Source organism: Procambarus clarkii, chromosome 52, assembly GCF_040958095.1.
Source record: "Procambarus clarkii isolate CNS0578487 chromosome 52, FALCON_Pclarkii_2.0, whole genome shotgun sequence".
NCBI lineage: Eukaryota > Metazoa > Arthropoda > Malacostraca > Decapoda > Cambaridae > Procambarus > Procambarus clarkii.
In genome coordinates, this window is record NC_091201.1 from 14,909,749 (window position 1) to 14,933,310 (window position 23,562).

The 23,562-nt window shown below is 43.9% G+C and overlaps 2 protein-coding genes across 2 annotated transcripts in view; both read left to right on the forward strand.

The window, feature by feature from the left end:
- Positions 1 to 23,562, forward strand: part of LOC123753512 (unconventional prefoldin RPB5 interactor) — a 418,006-nt gene that overhangs the window by 270,183 nt on the left and 124,261 nt on the right. The gene's annotated exons all lie outside the window — the stretch shown is intronic.
- On the forward strand, positions 17,032 to 22,074 carry LOC138352086 (uncharacterized). Its single transcript, XM_069304309.1, has 3 exons — positions 17,032 to 17,693; positions 17,836 to 17,964; positions 18,345 to 22,074. Exon 3 carries the CDS (start codon positions 18,688 to 18,690, stop codon positions 20,065 to 20,067), a length of 1,380 nt encoding a protein of 459 aa, XP_069160410.1. The 5' UTR covers positions 17,032 to 17,693; positions 17,836 to 17,964; positions 18,345 to 18,687; the 3' UTR covers positions 20,068 to 22,074.

The window sequence follows — 23,562 nt, forward strand, 5'->3', positions numbered from 1 at the left end:
CAGATATCGACTACAATGTATCCTACGCGTGCAAAACGTAGAACGTTATTAAGAAACCTAAGTAAGAAGGCATTCAGAGCACTTTACACTGCCTACGTGAGACCAGTCTTAGAGTATGCAGCCCTATCATGAGCCCCTATCTAAAGAAACACATTAGCAAACTGGAAAAGGTTCAGAAATTTGCGACGAGGCTAGTCCCAGAGTTGCAAGGGATGGGATATTAAGAGCGGCTGAATGAACTGAACCTGATGATGTTATAAAAAAAAGAAGTAAATAAATAGACGAAATGTGCACCCGGAATACCAACAGAACAAGGGGACATGGATGGAAGCTGAAAACTCACGTGAGTTATAAAGATGTTAGAAAGGTTTCTTTTAGCCTGAGAGTAGTGGGGAGATGGAAAGAACTAGAGGACAGGTTGTGGAAGCCAACACTATTCATAATTTTAAAACTAGGTTTAAGAAGTAAGACAGGAGTCATTGCTTACAACCAAGGTTAGAAAGCGGGATCGGAAAGCTAACGCTCGATCCTGCAGGTACGAATAGGTGGGTACACACACAAAATATACTGTATCACTAGAAAACAAGAAAAGCAGACCACTTAAACCTATATTTACGAATGAAGATGCTCCAAGAATCTTGATGAACCGGAAAAGAGATTTCAAAACAATGCAGAGATTTGAAAGGGCGACCTCGAAAAGGAAATAAGCAAGGAGGAATAAAAGGAAATGTATAACAAAGAAGGCGCAGGTCAGAGAGAAGGAATGAAGAGAGGAGAGTGGGCAGCAGGCAGAAGAGGAAGGAGTGAGACTGAAATAAAACAATCACTCAACGCTCACATTGAAGCAATACAGTGCAAGAACAAGTGAATCATAACATAAAGACCAAGCATCAAGAACATCAAGTAGAAGGACTCGGCTCTCAGGCCTGACAAGGAACAAAAACTAGGGCATCTCCAGATCCTTCCCCAGACACAACGTGCCAGAAATCCAAAATCGATCACCATTGGGTTGGTGTGGAGAGAGATTAGGTGGTTGCCTTGAGTAGAGACTGTTGTTAGCCTCTTGTTGAATCACTTCTGATTATTGATAAAAAGATTATTGATAGGTATTTGTGTACATGTATATATAATAAATATATAAATATATAAATATATATATATATATATATATATATATATATATATATATATATATATATATATATATATATATATATATATATATATATATATATATATTTATATATATATATATATATTTATATATATATATATTTATATATAAACAAACCCGTGGTACAGCTAGTACCCGGCCACGCATTGTTGAGCCACAGCAACCTTTCCTTGTCTCCTAGTCCTCCCCCACCATTTCCTTCTCCCCCATCCCCTCGTCCTCCCAACCATTCCTCACTCCCCCGTTCCCTCGTTCTCCCCACCATTATCCCCTCCCCCGCCCCCTCGCCCTCCCCACCATCCCCCACTCCCTTGTCCCCTTGTCCTTCTTTGCATTGTCCATTCCCCTGTCCCGTCATCTCCCACCATCCCCAACTCCTCTGTCCCCTCATTCCCCCTATCCCCTCATCTTCCCCACCATTACCCCCTCCCCTGTCCCCTCATCCTTCCCACCATCCCCCACTCCAGTCCTCTCGTCCTCCCCACCATTCTCCACTCCCTCGTCAAATGCATTCCCAAATGATCTGATGTTCCCATTAGAAAATTGGGAACATCAAATGATCTGATGTTCTCATCACTGATATTTAAAAAAAACACTTTAAAAACCAAATGAAAAAATGGAAAATAAAACAATAAACTATTCTCACAAAATGAATGGTATGGTAAACAACACAGCTCAGTTCTAATGCAATGTCACACAAAATTATTAAATCAAAATTAAAATAAATCAAAATCTATGAAAATTCAATTTATCAATGAAATTGGAAACATTAAAATTGAATCATAACATATTTTGTATAGCAACATATATGGTGTAAAGATCCAGCTGGTGTTTTTGATGTAAGAGTTGCTCTTTCGCGTAACAGATGACGCTGTTTCTTAAAAAAGAATGTTTTTACCTGTCACAGGTGTGTAGCATCTATACTTATACTTACAAAATGAACGATATGCTATACAACACAGCTCAATTCCAACACAATGTCACACAAAATAATTAAATAAAAATAAAAATAAATTGAAATCTATTAAAATTCAATTTATCAAAGCAATCGGAAACATTGATCGGAAATTGGAAACGTATGCCCCAAAGAATGAGGTGATTTGGTAAAATATTACGCCCAAGATTACCATCAGAGCACCGTCGGGATAGTGGGGTAAATAGCCTCGGCTATCATCATCTTTTGAACGGTCGTGATACTTGAGTGGTTAAGGTGTCCTGTACACCAGTTGCATAGTGCTCCTGGCAGTATGGGTTCGAGTCACTTCAGGGGTGTGAGTTTTCACTTATATATATATATATATATATATATATATATATATATATATATATATATATATATATATATATATATATATATATATATATATATATATATATATATATATATATATATATATATATATATATATATATATATATATATATATATAAGTGAAAACTCACACCCCTGAAGTGACTCGAACCCATACTGCCATACATATATATATACCCATATATATATATATATATATATATATATATATATATATATATATATATATATATATATACATATATATATATATATATATATATATATATATATATATATATACATATATATATATATATATATATATATATATATATATATATATATATATATATATATATATATTATTATTAAATATGACCGAAAAAGTAAGATTAGTAATTCTAACACAAATTTTCTCAATATTTCTTATGTTTCTTTTCACTGTCGATGGTAATTGAAAAATCAGTTCTCCAAAATTCATTTTTATTTCTAGTCTGACGCGACATTTGAACGCGTTTCGTAATAACTTATTACATTTTCAAAGACTTTATTTTACACACACACAACTATAACCTGCAAACACTAAACAGAGTTTAAACAGCTTTCATTTTATACCTGCATTTGGGTGAGGTGATATGTTACAACAGATTTGCATGAGGTGAAAACAAACTTTCAACACAAGACAGAACACGAAACAATAAAGAGACAGTCGTCAGGAGAGGTAACAAGTTGCCAATAAACGTCATTCTTAAAAAAGACGAATATCTGGCGAAAATGAACCTCATACTCTCTGACCAAACTAAATTCCAAAGGGTAACTAAGGACACTACAGACGAATTCAAAGCAAAGGTCAACAAATTGATCGAAACTGTGAATGCCAAGAAATCCGGACTCCACCTGCCAAAGATTATTGGGAATACAAACCTGGATACGCGTATGGAAATGTCAAGACGCACAAGCCTGCAAAACCCATTTCGGCCAATCATTAGCCAGATACCCACACCTACGTACAGACAGGTAAAGCGACTCAATGGCTTGCTGACTCCTTATGTCCCTTGCGCCTTCAGCCTGAAGTCTCCAAAGGAATTTGTTGACTTACTGCTGGGAACACGGGCCACAGGGATAAGAGCCTCATAGGACGTAGAAGCACTGTTTACCAACGTACCTGTGGATGAAACAATCGGGATGATAGCGGACAGAGTGTATCGTGATCCGGCCTGTACTCCTCTTGACATACCAGAAAACATTCTAAGGAAACTACTCCAAGCTTGTACTAAAGAGGCACTCTTCTTGAGCCCGGATGTGCACATGTATAAGCAAGTAGATGGGGTCGCCATGGGTTCTCCCCTAGGTGTCCTGTTTGCGAACTTATACATGGGTACCATCGAACAAAAGGTCTTAGTCGACATGAACTTGAAACCGGCCATATACTGCCTGTATGTTGACGACATTTTTACACAGGTACCTGATGTCAGACATCTGCAGGAGCTGAAGGAGGCATTTGAGCGGAATTCTCTGTTGCGTTTCACTTACGAGATGGAGAAGGATGGGAAGCTGCCCTTTCTAGATGTAACAGTCATGGAAAGGAGCGGAGGTTTCCACACAGCAATCTACACTAAGGAAACAAACATAGGTATGTGCCTCAATGCCAACAGTGACTGCCCAGACAGGTACAAGAGGAGTGTTGTTAACGCTTATGTCGACCGTGCTCTCAGCCACAGCTCAGGATGGATGCAAGTCGATGAGGAACTCTGTAGGGTAAGGCAGGTCCTAGTCAACAACGGCTTCTCCAATGATTTTGTTGAAGACATCATAAGAAGGAAGGCGAAATGCCATGCAACCTCTGAAGAGACAACTAACACAACACCTGTACCCCCTATTAGACTATTTTACAGGAACTTCTTTTCCACAGCTCATAAAACGGAGGAAAGGGTCCTGAAAGATATTTTTATTAGAAACGTTATCCCTACAGACAAAAATCAGAAGATACAATTGACGATTTACTATAAAACCAAAAAAGCGGCCAACCTACTCATGATAAACTCTCCAGACACAAAGCAGAACGCTTTAAAAGAGACCAATGTCGTCTATGCCTTCAAATGCCCACTTGGGGACTGTAAGCCTCAAAGAACTCAGTATATAGGCAAGACAACAACATCTCTTTCCAGGCGATTAACGATGCATAAGCAACAGGGCTCCAATAAGGAACATATAATCTCTTCCCACAACCAGACAATCACCAGAGAAGTCTTAACTAAAAACACGAAAATCATCGATAGATACAGCGATAGCTGGTGGCTTGATATCTGCAAGGCACTACACATTAAGAAGTCAACACCAGCAATCAACAGCCAATTAATGCACAACTATATTCTACCCACCTCAAGACTCCGCACCAATATAGAAGCATCAAAAAATATGGACCAATAGGCCCTTTGCAGTTACTTCCATTCTTCCCTTTAACTTTCCCAATATTATACCCATTGTTTCGAGTTCTGTCTTGTGTTGAAAGTTTCTTCTCACCTCATTCAAAACTGTTGTAACATATCACCTCACCCAAATGCAGGTATAAAATGAAAGCTGTTTAAACTCTGTTTAAAAAAAAGCTGTTTAAACTCTGTTTTCCCGAGACAGGACGGGAGAATCATCTCCTGCCAACACATCAAAAGGCGCAGTGTGGTCACAATGCGACCCAAACGTCTTAAGGTCAGAGCTACTCCACTTGAGGGTCATGCTATCGGAAGAAGCAATACTTTAAAGGTCCTGAATGACGTAACTGGCCTCAAACCCGCTGACATTAGTCAGGACGGTGAAGATATCGTGCTCTACTTTTCATGTGAAGAGGAGCTAGAAAAACTCCTTACTAACGATGCCTTTCTTCGCAAAGAGCACTACCTACATCCTCACTTCCCACGTCAGTTCCTGGCCGGAAGAACTGTTTTTACCAGCAGGACCAGCCGGTGGATCGCTGAGCGACCTCAACATCATATCATAAACAATATCGAGGACGAAAATCCAAACCTGTCGGTATTCAACCTAGAGTTCTGCAACACCGACAAAACATCAATGAAGATTACGTTCACCACCATAGCTGTGGCCACCCAGGCTGCCACACAAGGATTCTACTGCTTCGGCCTAAAAATATCACCCCACCAAATAAAAAAGGAACGATACCATGAGATCCAGCAGTGCTTTAAGTGCTACGAGCTCTTCCACCCGACCAACAAGTGTCAGCACCCTGTCCAGAAGTGCAGCCTGTGCGCACTGGACCATCACTACTCCATATGCAAGGCAACAGTCCATTACTGCTTGCTCTGTGATGGCAATCACCCCGCAATTTCCTACCGCGGCCCCCGCAGACAGGAAATCATCAAGGCCCAGGTTGAAGCAAAAAGAAACAACTCGTCTACCTCCTCGACTAGAGCCCCAAGTGTTCAACTCGCCACCTTAGCTCTCACTAGTCGACCAGAAGACTTTCCGGTCCTACCAACATGTGGCTCCTCCCAGCAGGCGACACAGCCTTCTCATTGTGGACCCAAGGTCCCACAGGCTCCTTCACAGCCCCCTGCATCACGTGCAGGCATTATCCCTGGTCTTCTTAAACTAGCGGAAAGGCTTGCAGGACCAGACAACCAGCGTTTTGTCAGTGAACTAAACGCATTATACATAGACAATGGCCTGGCCCCCATCATAGCCACTAGCGTAAATCTCACTGCCTCCTCTACCACTCCGGAGACTACCACCAAGACGACCAAGTGATCAACTTCAACACCGACTCCAGAACCGCTCATGACCCGGGCGACACAAACAGAGGTAATTCCTTCTCCAGCTCCCAACACTCCTACCATCACTATCTCAGCAGCCGCGCTAGCAGACGTGCTGTCTACAAACGATAACAGCACCACCAGCGCTCCTGAAATAGCTACAACCCCCAAAAAACGACACCTAAACCTACCTAAGGCTGCGAGGCGAAAGACAAAAACGCCCACTACGGAGGTTACGGATTCCTCAGACGAGGAAATCATAGTACGAGCTCCACCGCCGCATCACAAATACAACACTTACACGGTTCAAGACTTCCTCATGGAGGCCACGTCACCAAACTCTAACGACAGCACTGCTCAGCCAAAGTTGCAGGCAAAGAAAAAACGGAAAACCTAGAGGTCTACACTAACCCCACCAGCTCCATAACTGGTATAGCCAGCCCTCCAGGCTGAAAACCATCATGAAGACCCCCATCCATCGCCACATCTCTAGTATCAGCCACTGATACAGATAATGGCTCCAAAGAGCCTCCACTTACTGGCTCACCATAGCCCGTGCTACTGGAAATTATCGTTCTGAGTAGCGAATCTTAAACAACAACAAACTCTGTTTAGTGTTTGCAGGTTACAGTTGTGTGTGTGTAAACTAAAGTCTTTGAAAATGTAATAAGTTATTACGAAATGCGTTCAAATGTCGCGTCAGACTAGAAATAAAAATGAATTTTGGAGAATTGATTTTTCAATTACCATCGATAGTGGAAAGAAACATAAGAAATATTGAGAAAATTCGTGTTAGAATTATTAATCTTACTTTTTCGGTCATATTTAATAATATTTGTTTACAGGAAAGACTGCTACCAAAATATACTAATATATATATATATATATATATATATATATATATATATATATATATATATATATATATATATATATATATATATATAATACTTTACTATACTATATATATATATAATATATATATATATGTATATATATATATATATATATATATATATATATATATATATATATATATATATATATATATATATATATATAAAAGGTGTGTTTTTGGTGGTTACCTAACAAGGTCACCACCTAATAATATATATATGGTGACCTAAGAAGGTCACCACCAAAGACACCTTACAAGCAGAACTTATTGCGGAAGGAGGAAAGAATCGAGGCAACTACAGAAGCACTATACTGTCGCCCGAGCTCAAAGCGGCAGCTAGGAGCCTTCGTGAGAACAAGGAGATAGTTGTCAGGAGAGGTGACAAGTCGCCAATATATGTCATTCTTAAAAAAGACGAATATCTGGCGAAAATGAACCTCATACTCTATGACCAAACTAAATTCCAAAGGGTAACAAAGGACACTACAGCCGAATTGAAAGCAAAGGTCAACAAATTGACCGAACCTGTGAACGCCAAGAAATCCGGACTCCACCTGCCAAAGATTATTGGGGAATATAAACCTGGATACGCGTATGGAAATGTCAAGATACATAAGCCTGGAAACCCACTTCGGCCAATCATCAGCCAGATACCCACACCGATGTACAAATTGGCGAAACGACTCAATGGCTTGCTGACTCCTTATGTCCCTTGCGCCTTCAGCCTGAAGTCTCCAAAGGAATTTGTTGACTTACTGCGGGGAACATGGGCCACAGGGATAAGAGCCTCATAGGACGTAGAATCATTGTTTACCAACGTACCAGTGGATGAAACAATCGGGATGATAGAGGACAGGGTGTATCGTGATCCGGCCTGTACTCCTCTTGACATACCAGAAAACATTCAAAGGAAACTACTCCAAGCTTGTACTAAAGAGGCACCCTTCTTGAGCCCGGATGGGCACATGTATAAGCAAGTAGATGGGGTCGCCATGGGTTCTCCCTTAGGTGTCCTGTTTGCGAACTTCTACATGGGTACCATCGAGCAAAAAGTCTTAGTCGACATGAACTTGAAACCGGCCATATACTGCAGGTATGTTGACGACATGTTTACACAGGTACCTGATGTCAGACATCTGGCAGGAGCTGAAGGAGGCATTTGAACAGAATTCTGGGTTGCGTTTCACTTATGAGATGGAGAAGGATGGGAAGCTACCCTTTCTAGATGTAACATTCATGGAAAGGAGTGGAGGTTTCCACACTCCAGTCTACACTAAGGAAACAAACATAGGAATGTGCCTAAATGCCAACAGTGACTGCCCAGACAGGTACAAGAGGAGTGTTGTTAACGCTTATGTCGACTGTGCTCTCAGCCACAGCTCAGGATGGAAGCAAGTCGATGAAGAACTCTGTAGGGTAAGGCAGGTCCTAGTCAACAACGGCTTCTCCAATGGTTTCGTTGAAGACATCATTAGAAGGAAAGTGAAACGCCATGCAACCTCTGAAGAGACAACTAACACAACACCTATACCCCCTATTAGGCTATTTTACAGGAACTTCTTTTCCACAGCTCATAAAACGGAGGAAAGGGTCCTGAAAGATATTGTTAATTAATAGAAACGTTATCCCTACAGACAAAAATCAGAAGATACAACTGACTATTTACTATAAAACCAAAAAAAACGGCCAGCCTACTCATGAGAAACTCTCCAGACACAAAGCAGAACGCTTTAAATGAGACCAACGTCGTCTATGTCTTCAAATGCCCTCTTGGGGACTGTAAGCCTCAAAAAACTCAGTATATAGGCAAGACAACAACATCTCTTTCCAGGCGATTAACGATGCATAAGCAACAGGGCTCCATCAAGGAACATATAATCTCTTCCCACAACCAAACCATTACCAGAGAAATCTTAGCAAACAACACAGAAATTATCGATAGATACAGCGATAGCAGGCGGCTTGACGTCTGCGAGGCACTACACATCAAGAAGTCAACACCAGCAATCAATCCCAGTGTCGGTCGTTCTCCAATAAATTCAGAGCTTGACATGCACTACGGAAAGTGGCATGTGTTACGCCGTTAACAAATCTCAATGGCTGGAAAGAAGTTGGACCGGGCACATTTACCTACACCATGCGAAGAAAGAAGCATTCATCATGATTGGGATGCAAGGTGTACAGTCTGCCTATCGTAGTTTATTTGAATATGTCAGGTTGTTCGTCGACTCGCTCTCCTCGTTTGCGTCGTTCAAATGATTTTCTACTGACATTCTATGTATATTCGTAGGCACTTCCGAATACAGCAGTGGTTTTGCAAACGCGTCATTTTGACATAACGTGAAGAAAGCAGTTAGCGTTGTAGCCGGTGGATTCATAGCTGTTTGTTGCACATTTGCAGCTGTGAAATAAACGTGAAGTACATTTTCTTGTTTTCAAAACAAAAACAAAAAATACTAACCAAATATTTCAAGTCATATGCAGATCAATCGACACAGCTCAGTTTCACCACCAATTGCACTGAGAAATAAGAACAGTAAAAAAACGACATGTAAAACAATGAAAAAGAACCATATAAGCTATACCCTCAAAATGAACGAAATGGTAAACAACACAGCTCAATTCCAATGCAATGTCAAAGAAAAAAATAAATCAAAATGAAAATAAATCAAAATCTATGAAAATTAAATCAAAATGAAAATATGAAAACATTTATCAATGCAATCGGAAACATTAAAAAGAAATAGTAACATATTTTGTATATTTGTGTGTTGCTCTCACGTGCAACAGATTGCGCAGTTTAAATTTAACGCATTTTTTTTACCTGTTACATGTGTGGCATCTAAATAGTAGGTATATAAAAACATGCATGTATTCGACTGGAACGTTGTGTCAAAATTTTAATGCAAATGGTGAAGAACTTTCAGAGATTACAGAGCGTGTTGCTCTTACGTCCAACAGATGGCACTGATATTAAAAAAAAGCATGTTTTTTCCTGTCACATGTGAGGCATGTATATAGTAGGTATATAAAAATACTCGCCTATTTTAATGCAATGTTGTGTCAAAATTTCAAAGCAATCGGTAAAGAGGTTTCGAAGATTTCCCTCGCATGAAAAACACAGGTAAAACACAGCTTTTCAAAGAAAGCATGTTTATTCCCGTCACAGACGTGACATCTATATAGTATGTATATAAAAACCCGCTCGGATGCAAATCGAACGTTGTGTGAAAATTTCTAGGCAATCGGTGAAGAACTTTCGGACATTAGCGATTTTGAACAAACGAACATTTCCATTTTTATTTATATAGATATATATGCGAACAACCCTGAATGGTCCCCCAGGCATAAATGCAACTGAATGCACAGCCCACATGCCATAATATTTAATTTCTGTCTTGAAACGAAGAACTTCCTGACAGCTGGAAAGTGGCTAATGTGGTACCAGTTTTCATAAAAAGGGAAAGACAGACCTGTTAAACCACAGACCCATATCACTAACAAATATCCTCTGCAAGTTGCTAGAGAGACTGATCTGAAACAGGTCAATAGAACACTTAGAACAAATATATTTTGTCTCAAGGCATCAGCATGTTTTTATTAAATGAAAATCCTGCTTAATAAACTTGCTGGAGTTCTACAACAAGATGACAGAAATTCAACAAGAGAGAGACAGAGAAAGAGAGAGATGAGTAGACTGCATATTCCATGTCTGTCAGAAGGCATTTAATGCTGTCCCACATGAAAGACTCCTGCTCGGGCTAGGAAAGCAGGCTGCTATATCTGGAAGAGTCCTAAGGTGGGTCGGAGAGCATCTCTCAGGAACGAAGCCAAGAGTAGCAGTGAGATAGAGACAGTAGCGTGGAGAGAGGTTACAAGTGGAGTACCAACATTGTACACTCTCAGGTCTCGACCGTGCCATCCTGTGTATACTGTCTCGTTTCGACCGTGCCATCCTGTGTATACTGTCTCGTTTCGACCGTGCCATCCTGGGTACACCGTCCAGTCTCGACCGTCCCATGGAGGGGTGGTCCCTGGGTGGAGGGGTGGTCCCTGGGTGGAGGGGTGGTCCCTAGGTGGAGGGGTGGTCCCTGGGTGGAGGGGTGGTCCCTGGGTGGAGGGATGGTCCCTGGGTGGAGGGGTGGTCCCTGGGTGGAGGATTGGTCCCTGGGTGGAGGGGTGGTCCCTGGGTGGAGGGGTGGTCCCTGGGTGGAGGGGTGGTCCCTGGGTGGAGGGGTGGTCCCTGGGTGGAGGGGTGGTCCCTGAATGGAGGGGTGGTCCCTGGGTGGAGGGGTGGTCCCTGGGTGGAGGGGTGCTCCCTGGGTGGAGGGGTGCTCCCTGGGTGGAGGGGTGGTCCCTGGGTGGAGGGGTGGTCCCTGGGTGGAGGGGTGGTCCCTGGGTGGAGGGGTGGTCCCTGGGTGGAGGGGTGGTCCCTGGGTGGAGGGGTGGTCCCTGGGTGGAGGGGTAGTCCCTGGGTGGAGGGGTGGTCCCTGGGTGGAGGGGTGGTCCCTGGGTGGAGGGGTGGTCCCTGGGTGGAGGGGTGGTCCCTGGGTGGAGGGGTGGCCCCTGGGTGGAGGGGTGGCCCCTGGGTGGAGGGGTGGCCCCTGGGTGGAGGGGTGGTCCCTGGGTGGAGGGGTGGCCCCTGGATGGAGGGGTGGTCCCTGGGTGGAGGGGTGGTCCCTGGGTGGAGGGGTGGTCCCTGGGTGGAGGGATGGTCCCTGGGTGGAGGGGTGGTCCCTGGGTGGAGGGGTGGTCCCTGGGTGGAGGGGTGGTCCCTGGGTGGAGGGGTGGTCCCTGGGTGGAGGGGTGGTCCTTGGGTGGAGGGGTGGTCCCTGGGTGGAGGGGTGGTCCCTGGGTGGAGGGGGGGGTCCCTGGGTGGAGGGGTGGTCCTTGGGTGGAGGGGTGGTCCCTGGGTGGAGGGGTGGTCCCTGGGTGGAGGGGTGGCCCCTGGGTGGAGGGGTGGCCCCTGGGTGGAGGGGTGGCCCCTGGGTGGAGGGGTGGTCCATGGGTGGAGGGGTGGTCCCTGGGTGGAGGGGTGGTCCCTGGGTGGAGGGGTGGTCCCTGGGTGGAGCGGTGGTCCCTGGGTGGAGGGGTGGTCCCTGGGTGGAGGGGTGGTCCCTGGGTGGAGGGGTGGTCCCTGGGTGGAGGGGTGGTCCCTGGGTGGAGGGGTGGTCCCTGGGTGGAGGGGTGGTCCCTGGGTGGAGGGGTGGTCCCAGGGTGGAGGGGTGAGGGCGGCGCCGTTACCCTGGCCACCTGCAGGCTTCCCACGCTCCGCGACTGAACCTTTGTTGTGGCCCCATGTGAGCCCCGCCCGCTCCCTCGTCCTGCTCGCCCGAGCCTCACATCTGGCCTGAACTCAGAGTACATATGACTTTAGTACATACTATGTACCTTAATACATACTCTGGACCTTATATGTACAGTTCATAGACTGTGACACCCCAAAAAATTCACTTTTATATAAATGATATGCAATTGTGCTTTAACAAAACGTTGGCAACTAAGTCAAAGCTCGACTAGGCCTATTGTTAGCCCTTCTTGACCAATTATTCTCATCCAGAGGCCTAGTGTGGTACATATATACTATTCTACACCTAGGAGACGTTAAACTGGCTTTTTACCCTTTTCTCTACAAAATCATTAGCTCAAACTGTGAAATTTTTGGCTGCAGCGTGGAACACATTTTGTACCACATGCACGTATCCCAGGTATATATGTATCCCATGTATATGTATCCTATATATATATGTATTAAAGGTATATATGTATCCCATGTATATGTATATATATATATATATATATATATATATATATATATATATATATATATATATATATATATATATATATATATTTATATATATATATATATATATATATATATATATATATATATATATATATATATATATATATATATATATATATATATATATGTCGTACCTAGTAGCCAGAACGCACTTCTCAGCCAACTATGCAAGGCCCGATTTGCCTAATTAGCCAAGTTTTCATGAATTTATGTTTTTTCGACTACCTAACTAACCTAACCTAACCTAACTTTTTCGGCTACCTACCCTAACCTAACCTATAAAGATAGGTTAGGTTAGGTTAGGTAGGGTTGGTTAGGTTCGGTCATATATCTACGTTAATTTTAACTCCAATATAAAAAAATGATCTCATACATAATGAAATGGGTAGCTTTATCATTTCATAATAAAAAAATTAGAGAAAATATATTAATTCAGGAAAACTTGGCCTATTAGGCAAATCGGCCCTTGCATAGTAGGCTGAGAAGTGCGTTCTGGCTACTAGGTACGACATATATATATATAAATATATGTCGTACCTAGTAGCCAGAACGCACTTCTCTTCCTACTATGCAAGGCCCGATTTGCCTAATAAGCCAATTTTTCATGAATTAAATATTTTTCGACTACCTAACCTCCCTAACCTAACCTAACTTTTTCGGCTACCTAACCTAACCTAACCTATAAAGATAGGTTAGGTTAGGTTAGGTAGGGTAGGTTCGGTCATATATCTATGTTAATTTTAACTCCAATAAAAAAAATTGTCCTCATACATAATGAAATGGGTAGCTTTATCATTTCATAAGAAAAAAATAAGAGAAAATATATTAATTCAGGAAAACTTGGCTTATTAGGCTAATCGGGCCTTGCATAGTAGGCCAAGAAGTGCGTTCTGGCTACTAAGTACGACATATATATATATATATATATATATATATATATATATATATATATATATATATATATATATATATATATATATATATATATATATATATATGTCGTACCTAGTAGCCAGAACGCACTTCTCAGCCTACAATACAAGGCCATATTTGCCTAATAAGCCAAGTTTTCATGAATTAATATATTTTCTCTAATTTTTTTCTTATGAAATGATAAAGCTACCCATTTCATTATGTATGAGGTCAATTTTTTTTTATTGGAGTTAAAATTAACGTAGATATATGACCGAACCTAACCAACCCTACCTAACCTAACCTAACCTATCTTTAAAGGTTAGGTTGGGTTAGGTAGCCGAAGAAGGTAGGTTAGGTTAGGTTAGGTAGGTTAGGTAGCCGAAAAAACATTAATTCATGAAAACTTGGCTTATTAGGCAAATATGGCCTTGTATTGTAGGCTGAGAAGTGCGTTCTGGCTACTAGGTACGACATATATATATATATATATATAGACAAATCGGGCCTTGGATAATAGGCTGAGAAGGGGGTCCTGGCTACTAGGTACGACATATATATATATATATATATATATATATATATATATATATATATATATATATATATATATATATATATATATATATATATATATATATATTGCCTGCTTTAAGAGTCATATCAGCTCTCCCTACTGATTCTCTGAGGTTCAGGGATCCTATTGATATATGTGGCGACCAGACCGGCTGCCAGTTAAGGGAAGGAAGTTACATTATAAGTTGTAAGTAAGGGGAAATTGGCGCCCTGATATATAATGAAAGAGAATCCCCTACTGCAGATATGACGTTTTGGAAGGGACACTAGCCGATCGCGGATTGGCCGACTTAGGTCGCGGGCGACCAATCAGGGCCCGCCGTGACATCACTGAGTGCCTAGGATAAGGAGCAAAACCTTGTGGAAGGGGCGAGTGTGGGAAAATAGTGATTAGCTCAGCGCCTATCGATGAACCAGGATTGGGGTAGCTGAATCTCAGGGATTGGAACGGCGACGACGCGAAGGCTCCACGACACCTGAGGACCTGTGGAACGTTCCTGGACCGTTAAGGATCGACTCAGGAAGCGTGGGAACCTCACACCATCGAGGGACAGGCGTCGTGAGCTAGGAATGTAAGGTAGATCATTTTCCTTCCCATTACCCCTTGTGTGAGTAGGCTAGTTAGGCCACAATATTTACTTATGTATGTGGCAACGGGACATTAATACTTTAGTAGTAGAATAGGCTGCAAGGCAGCTTGTGTCCAGGACTGTCAGAGGGGACAGTGTGTATGGATGGCAGGACAGTGAAGAAGAGGCGCCGACGTGGTGAAGAGGCCCTCCTGTGAGAGAGTGTGGGACTCCTGTCTTTCTGCCCAGTTGAAGGAGTGTTGGAGGTCGTGGAAGAAGAGGCTGACGATCTCCAGACTTATTATCCTTATTTTCATATTCATGTATTACTTGTGATTGTATGTGTGATCATGTAATTTGCGTCAGTAAATTCACACATTTTATCACTGTGTTTAAGTGTGCCTCCATTATAATATTTCTCTATGAGCATACACGAAGGTTATCATAGTACCACCTAGGGAACAGTACGTTCTCTATAGAAGTTCTTATTGCCTGGAGAGTGGTAAAGACAGCACGGACCTATATAAAAGTGTACCCTTAGCCATCCGATCAGTATCAGTGCCTGAATGGTGGCAACTATTAACGTAGTGGCTATAGAGAGGCAAAGCCACACAGACCTTCCTGGGAGAGTACCCCGGGCCAACAGTCTAGTAGCAGATCTATGGGAGTAGCAATCTTCTGGCTACTAACAATATATATAATACACCCACTGAACTGCATTGCTGGGGTGCAGATATAATAACCCAGCTGGCGACCTTGTTAAGAAGAAGATAGAGAAGACAGGCGGGAAAAGAGTTCCTGCAACCTTTTTGTCTGGCAGGCAAGATTCAGGGAGGTTATTGTTATAAGGTAAGCCTGAGTCTTCCTTCACTCCTCCACGGGTCTAGGCTGGAACTGTTAACAGCAGTTTCCCCGTGTTTGACTGAAGGGCTTCCAGGGTGAATCAGTGGCACCCCTTTTGTGGTGGAAGCAAAGACCTGCGGAGGTGGGCATTGTTGGTCCTCTCCTGTGTGACCAAGGAGACTCTGGTGAATCCCGGGAGTCGGAGGGGCTATGTATTCGGCCTTTTGAGCCCCTAGCAGCTGAGTGCTAGCAGAGCCCCGGCCCACCCCCACGTGACAGAGAACTGGCGACTTTGCCAGGATTCGAATCCCGGTTGCCAAGAACTGGGAACTTCGCCAGGAAGCGTGGATCAAGCTACAGTGTGGCCCAAATTTCAAGACAAGTGTTGCCAGGGTACTAATACAGTGTGGCCAATGAATTCAGTGGTACTGTTACTCAACCAGCTAAGGGACTGAAACGGTGAAATTAGTGCCTACTAACCTGTCTGTGCTGTCGTGTATGCTCAATGATATAGAGATGGAGGAGGACAAAGTAAGGAAATTTATTGACACAAGGGACGAGAGAATTTTGGAGGAGTGTACCAAGGCCCAGCTCCAACAAGTGGCAAACCACTTTGGGATCAGGTTGAGGACGACTAAGGTAGCGGAGCGAAGGATAGAGATCATGGCACAGCTCAAAGCTCGAGAGGAGGCGACGGGAGAGGAGCCATCTCAAGAGGAGCCATCCCGAGGAGAGCCGTCGCAAGGTGGACGGTGCCGACTAGAGCCACCCCAAGCGCCTACCAGTGTGGAGGGAATTCACAGTGAACATGAGAGCAGTGGAAGGTCCAGCTGTAGTAAGAGAAGCCTGCAACTGGAAATAATGAAGATGCAACTGGAAGCCCAGCTGCGACGAGAGGAGAGAGAAGCACGGCTGCAGCTGCAGCGAGAGGAACGTGCAGCTGAGCTGCAGCGAGAGGAGCGTGAGCGAGAAGCACGGTTGCAGCGAGAGGAACATGCAGCTGAGCTGCAGCGAGAGGAGTGTGAGCGAGAAGCTCGGCTGCAGTGGGAAGAAGGAGAGAGACAACTGCGACTGGAGGAGATAAAGGGGGCGTTATCATTGTTTGGCCGAAAAAATTCGGCCAAACACGAAAAATTTATAAAAATACTACAACGTTCTGGCAACACCGTGGTGCAAACCGTTTAATGTTATGATAATAAATAACGTAATTAGAGCAAATTTTCCAGCCGCAATTGCCCGAAATCTGGTCCTCGCGGCTCGGGTGCGCCGTAGGGTGATGCGTCATACGTTGTAAGCGTCTAGTATTTCGCAATAGAGTAGAGAATATCTTGTTATGCATATACAAATTATAAACACACTCGCTGGCAACTGTCTTCTGTGAGAGGGAGGGGCTATAATCCGATTTACTGGCTTAGTCACCCTCTCAGTGTCTGTGCCGGCGGTCGCATGCCTGACGCGCTCGCACAGATCGTATTTTCTTGCATATACTGCACAATGGATATAGTATCGGACAAGAAGAAAGCTCTAAAGGCAAGAGCTCTACGCGTTAGCCAAGTAAAGAAGGAGCGTAAAGCCACACTGAGGCAAAACAAGAGTTCCCTTGAGTGAAGAGAGAGGGCAGCCTCCCGCCCCCACAACACACTACCTCGCCTCACACCCAGGCACCCACACCTCCTGTGGCACCTGCCACACCTCTGTGGCACCTGCCACACCTCCTGCTGCACATGCCACACCACCTGCGGCACCTGCCACACCACCTGCGGCACCTGCCACTCAAGATCTTAGACCTGCAACTCAAGACGTTCTCCCTCTTGATGTTGCAAGATGTTGCATATTTCAGACCAATTATATTAGGTTAGTATGTATTATGTTTTATATCTTGATACTATATCATAAATAATTGTAAATATAAAGCTGCTGTCTTTTTTTTTATTTTTTTTTATTTTTTTTTTTTTATTTTTTTTTTTTAATAATTTTTTTTTTTTTTTTTTATCAGGCAATCTTCATGGAACTTACACACCTTACTGAAGGAATGCCAATCTACAAGGGTGGTAATTTTGATTGAAATTGGTAGTTCATCAACCTCAGCCAAAGGTGGCTGAACTTTGACCTTCATTTTTTACAGGTAACTAATTTGCAACTATATGGTTGAATAACTTTTTTATTTATTATTCAATTTACATGGAACTTGCACATTATATGTAGAGTATGTGCCTCTAAAAACTCAAGTTATATATTTCCCCTAAGATCATTTATTGATTTTATATATATTTATAAACATCATTTTGTTGCATAATTTTTTGGGTGAACTTTGAAAATTTGTATTATTGCACTAAATAGGTTTGGGATAATAATGCCACTAGACAACCTTTATTATATAGTATTGTGATAGCTGAGTATCATAGAAATAATATCAGTTGATATTTGTATTTGTTATATCAACTTTAAAACATGTAAAAAAATGGTTAAAAAAAGTTTTTTTTTTTTTTCTCCCTCTCTATTTAGGCTGCGATGCTGAAACTTGGACCACTTGCAGCCCTCTTCAGGTGTAACACGTCAATAAATTTTCATTGCACTAGAACAACTTTTATGAACCCTAACTAACGCCCCCCTTAAGGCAAAGAAAGAAGTCGAATTGCGTCGCGTTGAGAGTGGTCTGCCCTCACTACCTGCATGGCGGGATGACCTCAAGGAAATGGAACGTGACTTACCTATGTTCGAACCACAAGAAGCTGAGGCGTTCTTCGAACACTTTGAACGGATAGCAACTCTGTAGGAGTGGCCGGAAGATGATTGGGCTGCTCTGGTCCAGGGCAGGTTGACTGGTGAGGCCCGGGAAGCCTACAACATGCTGGACCTAGAGGAGTGTACTAGTTACGACGCGATTAAGAATGCGGTGCTCCACTCATTCCTGCTGACTCCGGAGATGTACCGGAAGCGGTTCAGAGAGTGTACGAGAGCGTCGGGAAAGACTTGCGCCGAGACCGCCAGGGATATGGAACGGAAATTCCTACGATGGTTGAAGGCGGAGGAAGCGGAGTCGGCGGATGATAACAAACGACTGATAGTGATAGAGAAGTTTATGTCGGTGCTCCATCCTGAGTTGCGAGTAAGGGTGAGAGAAGCAGGTATTAAGGACCTGAAGGCTGCAGCGGACCGAGCCGACATGCTGGAGGAGGCACTACATCTCAGGAGGGAGGGGCCACCCAGACACTCGCCTTACCCCAGGTCGGGAGGGAACCTTAGGAGTTCAGGAGGAGCGAGGACGGGTGGGGACTCTCCCAAGAGTAGTGTACCCAATGAGGTAACCCAGTTCAAGAGCTCAAGGGACGCTGGGAGGAAGCCCCAAGCTGTGAGCAGTGGACCTAGCTCGGGAGCAAGTGCTGCAGTCCCGGATACGACGACAGGGAGTCCAAGGAGGACCCAGGGGACGTCTGCAAGTGGTACCGCCAGAGGGACTGGCGAGTGGCCGCCCAGGGGAGGCAGCCGATGCTTCAACTGTGGTGTGAGAGGACATTATGCCCGCGAGTGTGAGGAGCACCAAAGGAATATAGGATTAATTTTGGAAGAGGAGAGAGTGTTTGTTCACACCCCATATTATAGTGGACCCAACATGAATGGTTGGGAAATGAAGTTGGGTGAACATCCCTTCGTTTTCGAGGCCAACGTGAAGTTTGGAAAGTCAGACCCAGTGGAGGTGGCCGTTCTTCGAGATACGGGTGCTGACATAAGTATGGTAACCAGGAGTATTCTCCGCAATGATTCACCTGTGGGAGTGGTGAGGATACGCTGTGTGAGGGAGGAATACAGGTTGCCACTTCACAAAGTACAGCTGATTGCCGACTGCGGAGTCGAGAAAGCTATAGTAGCTGTAGCCCCTAAATTACCCCTAGAGCATGTACAGATGGTGCTGGGTAATGACCTCGGAGGAGGCAGGATACAACCCGATTGGGCCAGGAGTGCCTATGTTGCAAGCAGCGATACAACCCTGCAAGGTGAGGTATCGGTCGTTCCAGATGGTAATGAGGAAGCCGACTTCGCCAGGGGAAACGTCGCCAGAGACGACGACAACGAGGGCGAGAGTGCGGAGAGGTCGTCGGAGGTCGTGGAAAACCCCGACGAGGACCTCCGACTAAGCCTGATGATGCGTGTGGAGGAGTGGCGAGGAGCAGCTGTACAAACGCCTGGGGCGGTGAAGAGGCTGCAGACCGCACTCCCTCCACACTAAACGTGAATAAAGTAAGCTCAGTGGATGAGCGAACGGCAGTGAGGGGCAGAGTGGAGGAGCCACGACGCAGTGCGCCCTATGCCAGCCAGATGAATAGTGGTAGGTGCAAAATGAACCACCGTGGTGAGGTGAGCCACAGGGAGGTGGATGAGCCCAACCACGAACCGAAGAAGACGTCTGCAGGGAAGAGAATCTCATGGAGGAGTGAAGATGTTCGTCGGGAACGAAGGAGCGAATGGTATAGGAAAGGTAATACGAAGAAAGCAGGGAATAGGTACACCCAGGGTAGGCGCCTGCCTAACCAGAGGGGCATTGGGCCATCGCAAAAGCCTAGTGTGGAAGAGAGGAAGCTGCTGGATGGAGTACAGGTTACAAGTGCCACTGTGAGGAGACAACGCACCTATGGGAGAAGAGGAACCGAGAAGAGAGAAGATTGGCGAAGAGGAAACATGGAGTACCTGTAGGATGCAGTGGAAGTGCAAAACTATCTCGGAGTGCACGACGCGGTGGAGGCGCTGCATGCACTGAATCTTACAGTGGTAACGAGCCGTTGGAGTTCACTCGTAGCCACATAGAGAGGAATTCTTATAGGTGTTCAGGGAACACCCATCACATCCGTTCCCATGCGAGGTGGAGATATAATGAGGCAAGTGACTGGCAAGGTGGTACGAGCCACGTCACCAACTGGAGGATTGACACTTCAGGAACGGAGGGAGCAAGAGTATAGGTTGCCCTCTTGAGTGCTGCTCTTCCAATATGACTCTTATTTTAAGGGGAGGGGTATGTTACGGTGGCCTCTCCTATCTCTTTCGTTTGCCTGCTTTAAGAGTCATATCAGCTCTCCCTACTGATTCTCTGAGGTTCAGGGAGTCTATTGATATATGTGGCGACCAGACCGGCTGCCAGTTAATGGAAGGAAGTTACATTATAAGTTGTAAGGGGAAATTGGCGCCCTGATATAAAATGAAAGAGTATCCCCTACTGCAGATATGACGTTTTGGAAGGGACACTAGCCGATAGCGGATTGGCCGACTTAGGTCGCGGGCGACCAATCAGGGCCCGCCGTGACGTCACCAAGTGCCCCAGGCAGCGCCAACGTCAGAGTTGACCTGACCTTGGAAGCGACAGGACGCACCTCGGTTAGCTCTCAAGGATTAGAGGCTCTACAAGCCTTTCTTAGTGGATTAATGCATTCTATCGCAGCCCATCGGATATATTGGAGACCCCGCGCTTCTGGGAAGCAAAAAAGAAACCAAGTTTATTGAGCGAAAGAGTGCCAAACTTGGAAAATATTCGGCGACGCTGGACGTTGTGGGTCTGAAAAGGTGTGGCGGGCAAGCCTTGCTGTGACCGGGTCACATCCACTGAGGGTTTTGGAAGGACGACACCGTGCCTAGGACAAGGAGCAACGCCTTGTGGAAGGGGCGAGTGTGGGAAAATAGTGATTAGCTCAGCGCCAATCGATGAACCAGGATTGGGGTAGCTGAACCTCAGGGATTGGAACGGCGACGACGCGAAGGCTCCACGACACCTGAGGACCTGTGGAACGTTCCTGGACCGTCAAGGATCGACTCAGGAAGCGTGGGAACCTGACACCATCGAGGGACAGGCGTCGTGAGCCAGGAATGTAAGGTAGATCATTTTCCCTCCCATTACCCCTTGTGTGAGTAGACTAGTTAGGACACAATATTTACTTATGTATGTGGCAACAGGACATTAATACTTTAGTAGTAGAATAGGCTGCAAGGCAGCATGTGTCCAGGACTGTCAGAGGGGACAGTGTGTATGGATGGCAGGACAGTGAAGAAGAGGCGCCGACGTGGTGAAGAGGCCCTCCTGTGAGAGAGTGTGGGACTCCTGTCTTTCTGCCCAGTTGAAGGAGTGTTGGAGGTCGTGGAAGAAGAAGCTGACGATCTCCAGACTTATTATCCTTATTTTCATATTCATGTATTACTTTTGATTGTATGTGTGATCATGTAATTTGCGTCAGTAAATTCACACATTTTATCACTGCGTTTAAGTGTGCCTCCATTTATAATATTTCTCTATGAGCATACACGAAGGTTATCATAGTACCACCTAGGGAACAGAACGTTCTCTATAGAAGTTCTTATTGCCTGGAGAGTGGTAAAGACAGCACGGACCTATATAAAAGTGTACCCTTAGCCATCCGATCAGTATCAGTGCCTGAATGGTGGCAACTATTAACGTAGTGGCTGTAGAGAGGCAAAGCCATACAGACCTTCCAGGGAGAGTACCCTGGGCCAACAGTCTAGTAGCAGATCTATGGGAGTAGCAATCTTCTGGCTACTAACAATATATATAATACACCCACTGAACTGCATTGCTGGTGTGCAGATATAATAACCCAGCTGGCGACCTTGTTAAGAAGAAGATAGAGAAGACAGGCGGGAAAGGAGTTCCTGCAACGTTTTTGTCTGGCAGGCAAGATTCAGGGAGGTTATTGTTATAAGGTAAGCCTGAGTCTTCCTTCACTCCTCCACGGGTCTAGGCCGGAACTGTTAACAGCAGTTTCCCCGTGTTTGACTGAAGGGCTTCCAGGGTGAATCAGTGGCACCTCTTTTGTGGTGGAAGCAAAGACCTGCGGAGGTGGGCATTGTTGGTCCTCTCCTGTGAGACCAAGGAGACTCCGGTGAATCCCGGGAGTTGGAGGGGCTGAGTATTTGGCCTTTTGAGCCCCTAGCAGCTCAGTGCTAGCAGAACCCCGGTCCACTCCCTCGTGACAATATATATATATATATGTATATATATATATATATATATATATATATATATATATATATATATATATATATAATTATCAGACCACGGAGGAAAAATGAAACAGGAATTTCCTTAAGTACTTTCGTATATTAATACATCTTCAGAAGAAGTCTGAAGACTCCTTCTGAAGATGTATTAATATACGAAAGTACTTAAGGAAATTCCTGTTTCATTTTTCCTCCGTGGTCTTACATTGTCACATTTTTAATCACGTGTTTATTTTCGTGATATACTCTCATATATATATATATATATATATATATATATATATATATATATATATATATATATATATATATATATATATATATATATATATATATATATATATATATATATATATATATATGTCGTACCTAGTAGCCAGAACTCACTTATCAGCCTACTATGCAAGGCCCAATTTGCCTAATAAGCCAAGTTTTCATGAATTAATTGTTTTTCGACTACCTAACCTACCTAACCTAACCTAACCTAACTTTTTCGGCTACCTAACCTAACCTAACCTATAAAGATAGGTTAGGTTAGGTAGGGTTGGTTAGGTTCGGTCATATATCTGCGTTAATTTTAACTCCAATAAAAAAAAATTGACCTCATACATAATGAAATGGGTAGCTTTATCATTTCATCAGAAAAAAATTAAAGAAAATATATTAATTCAGGAAAACTTGGCTTGTTAGGCAAATCGGGCCTTGCATAGTAGGCCGAGAAGTG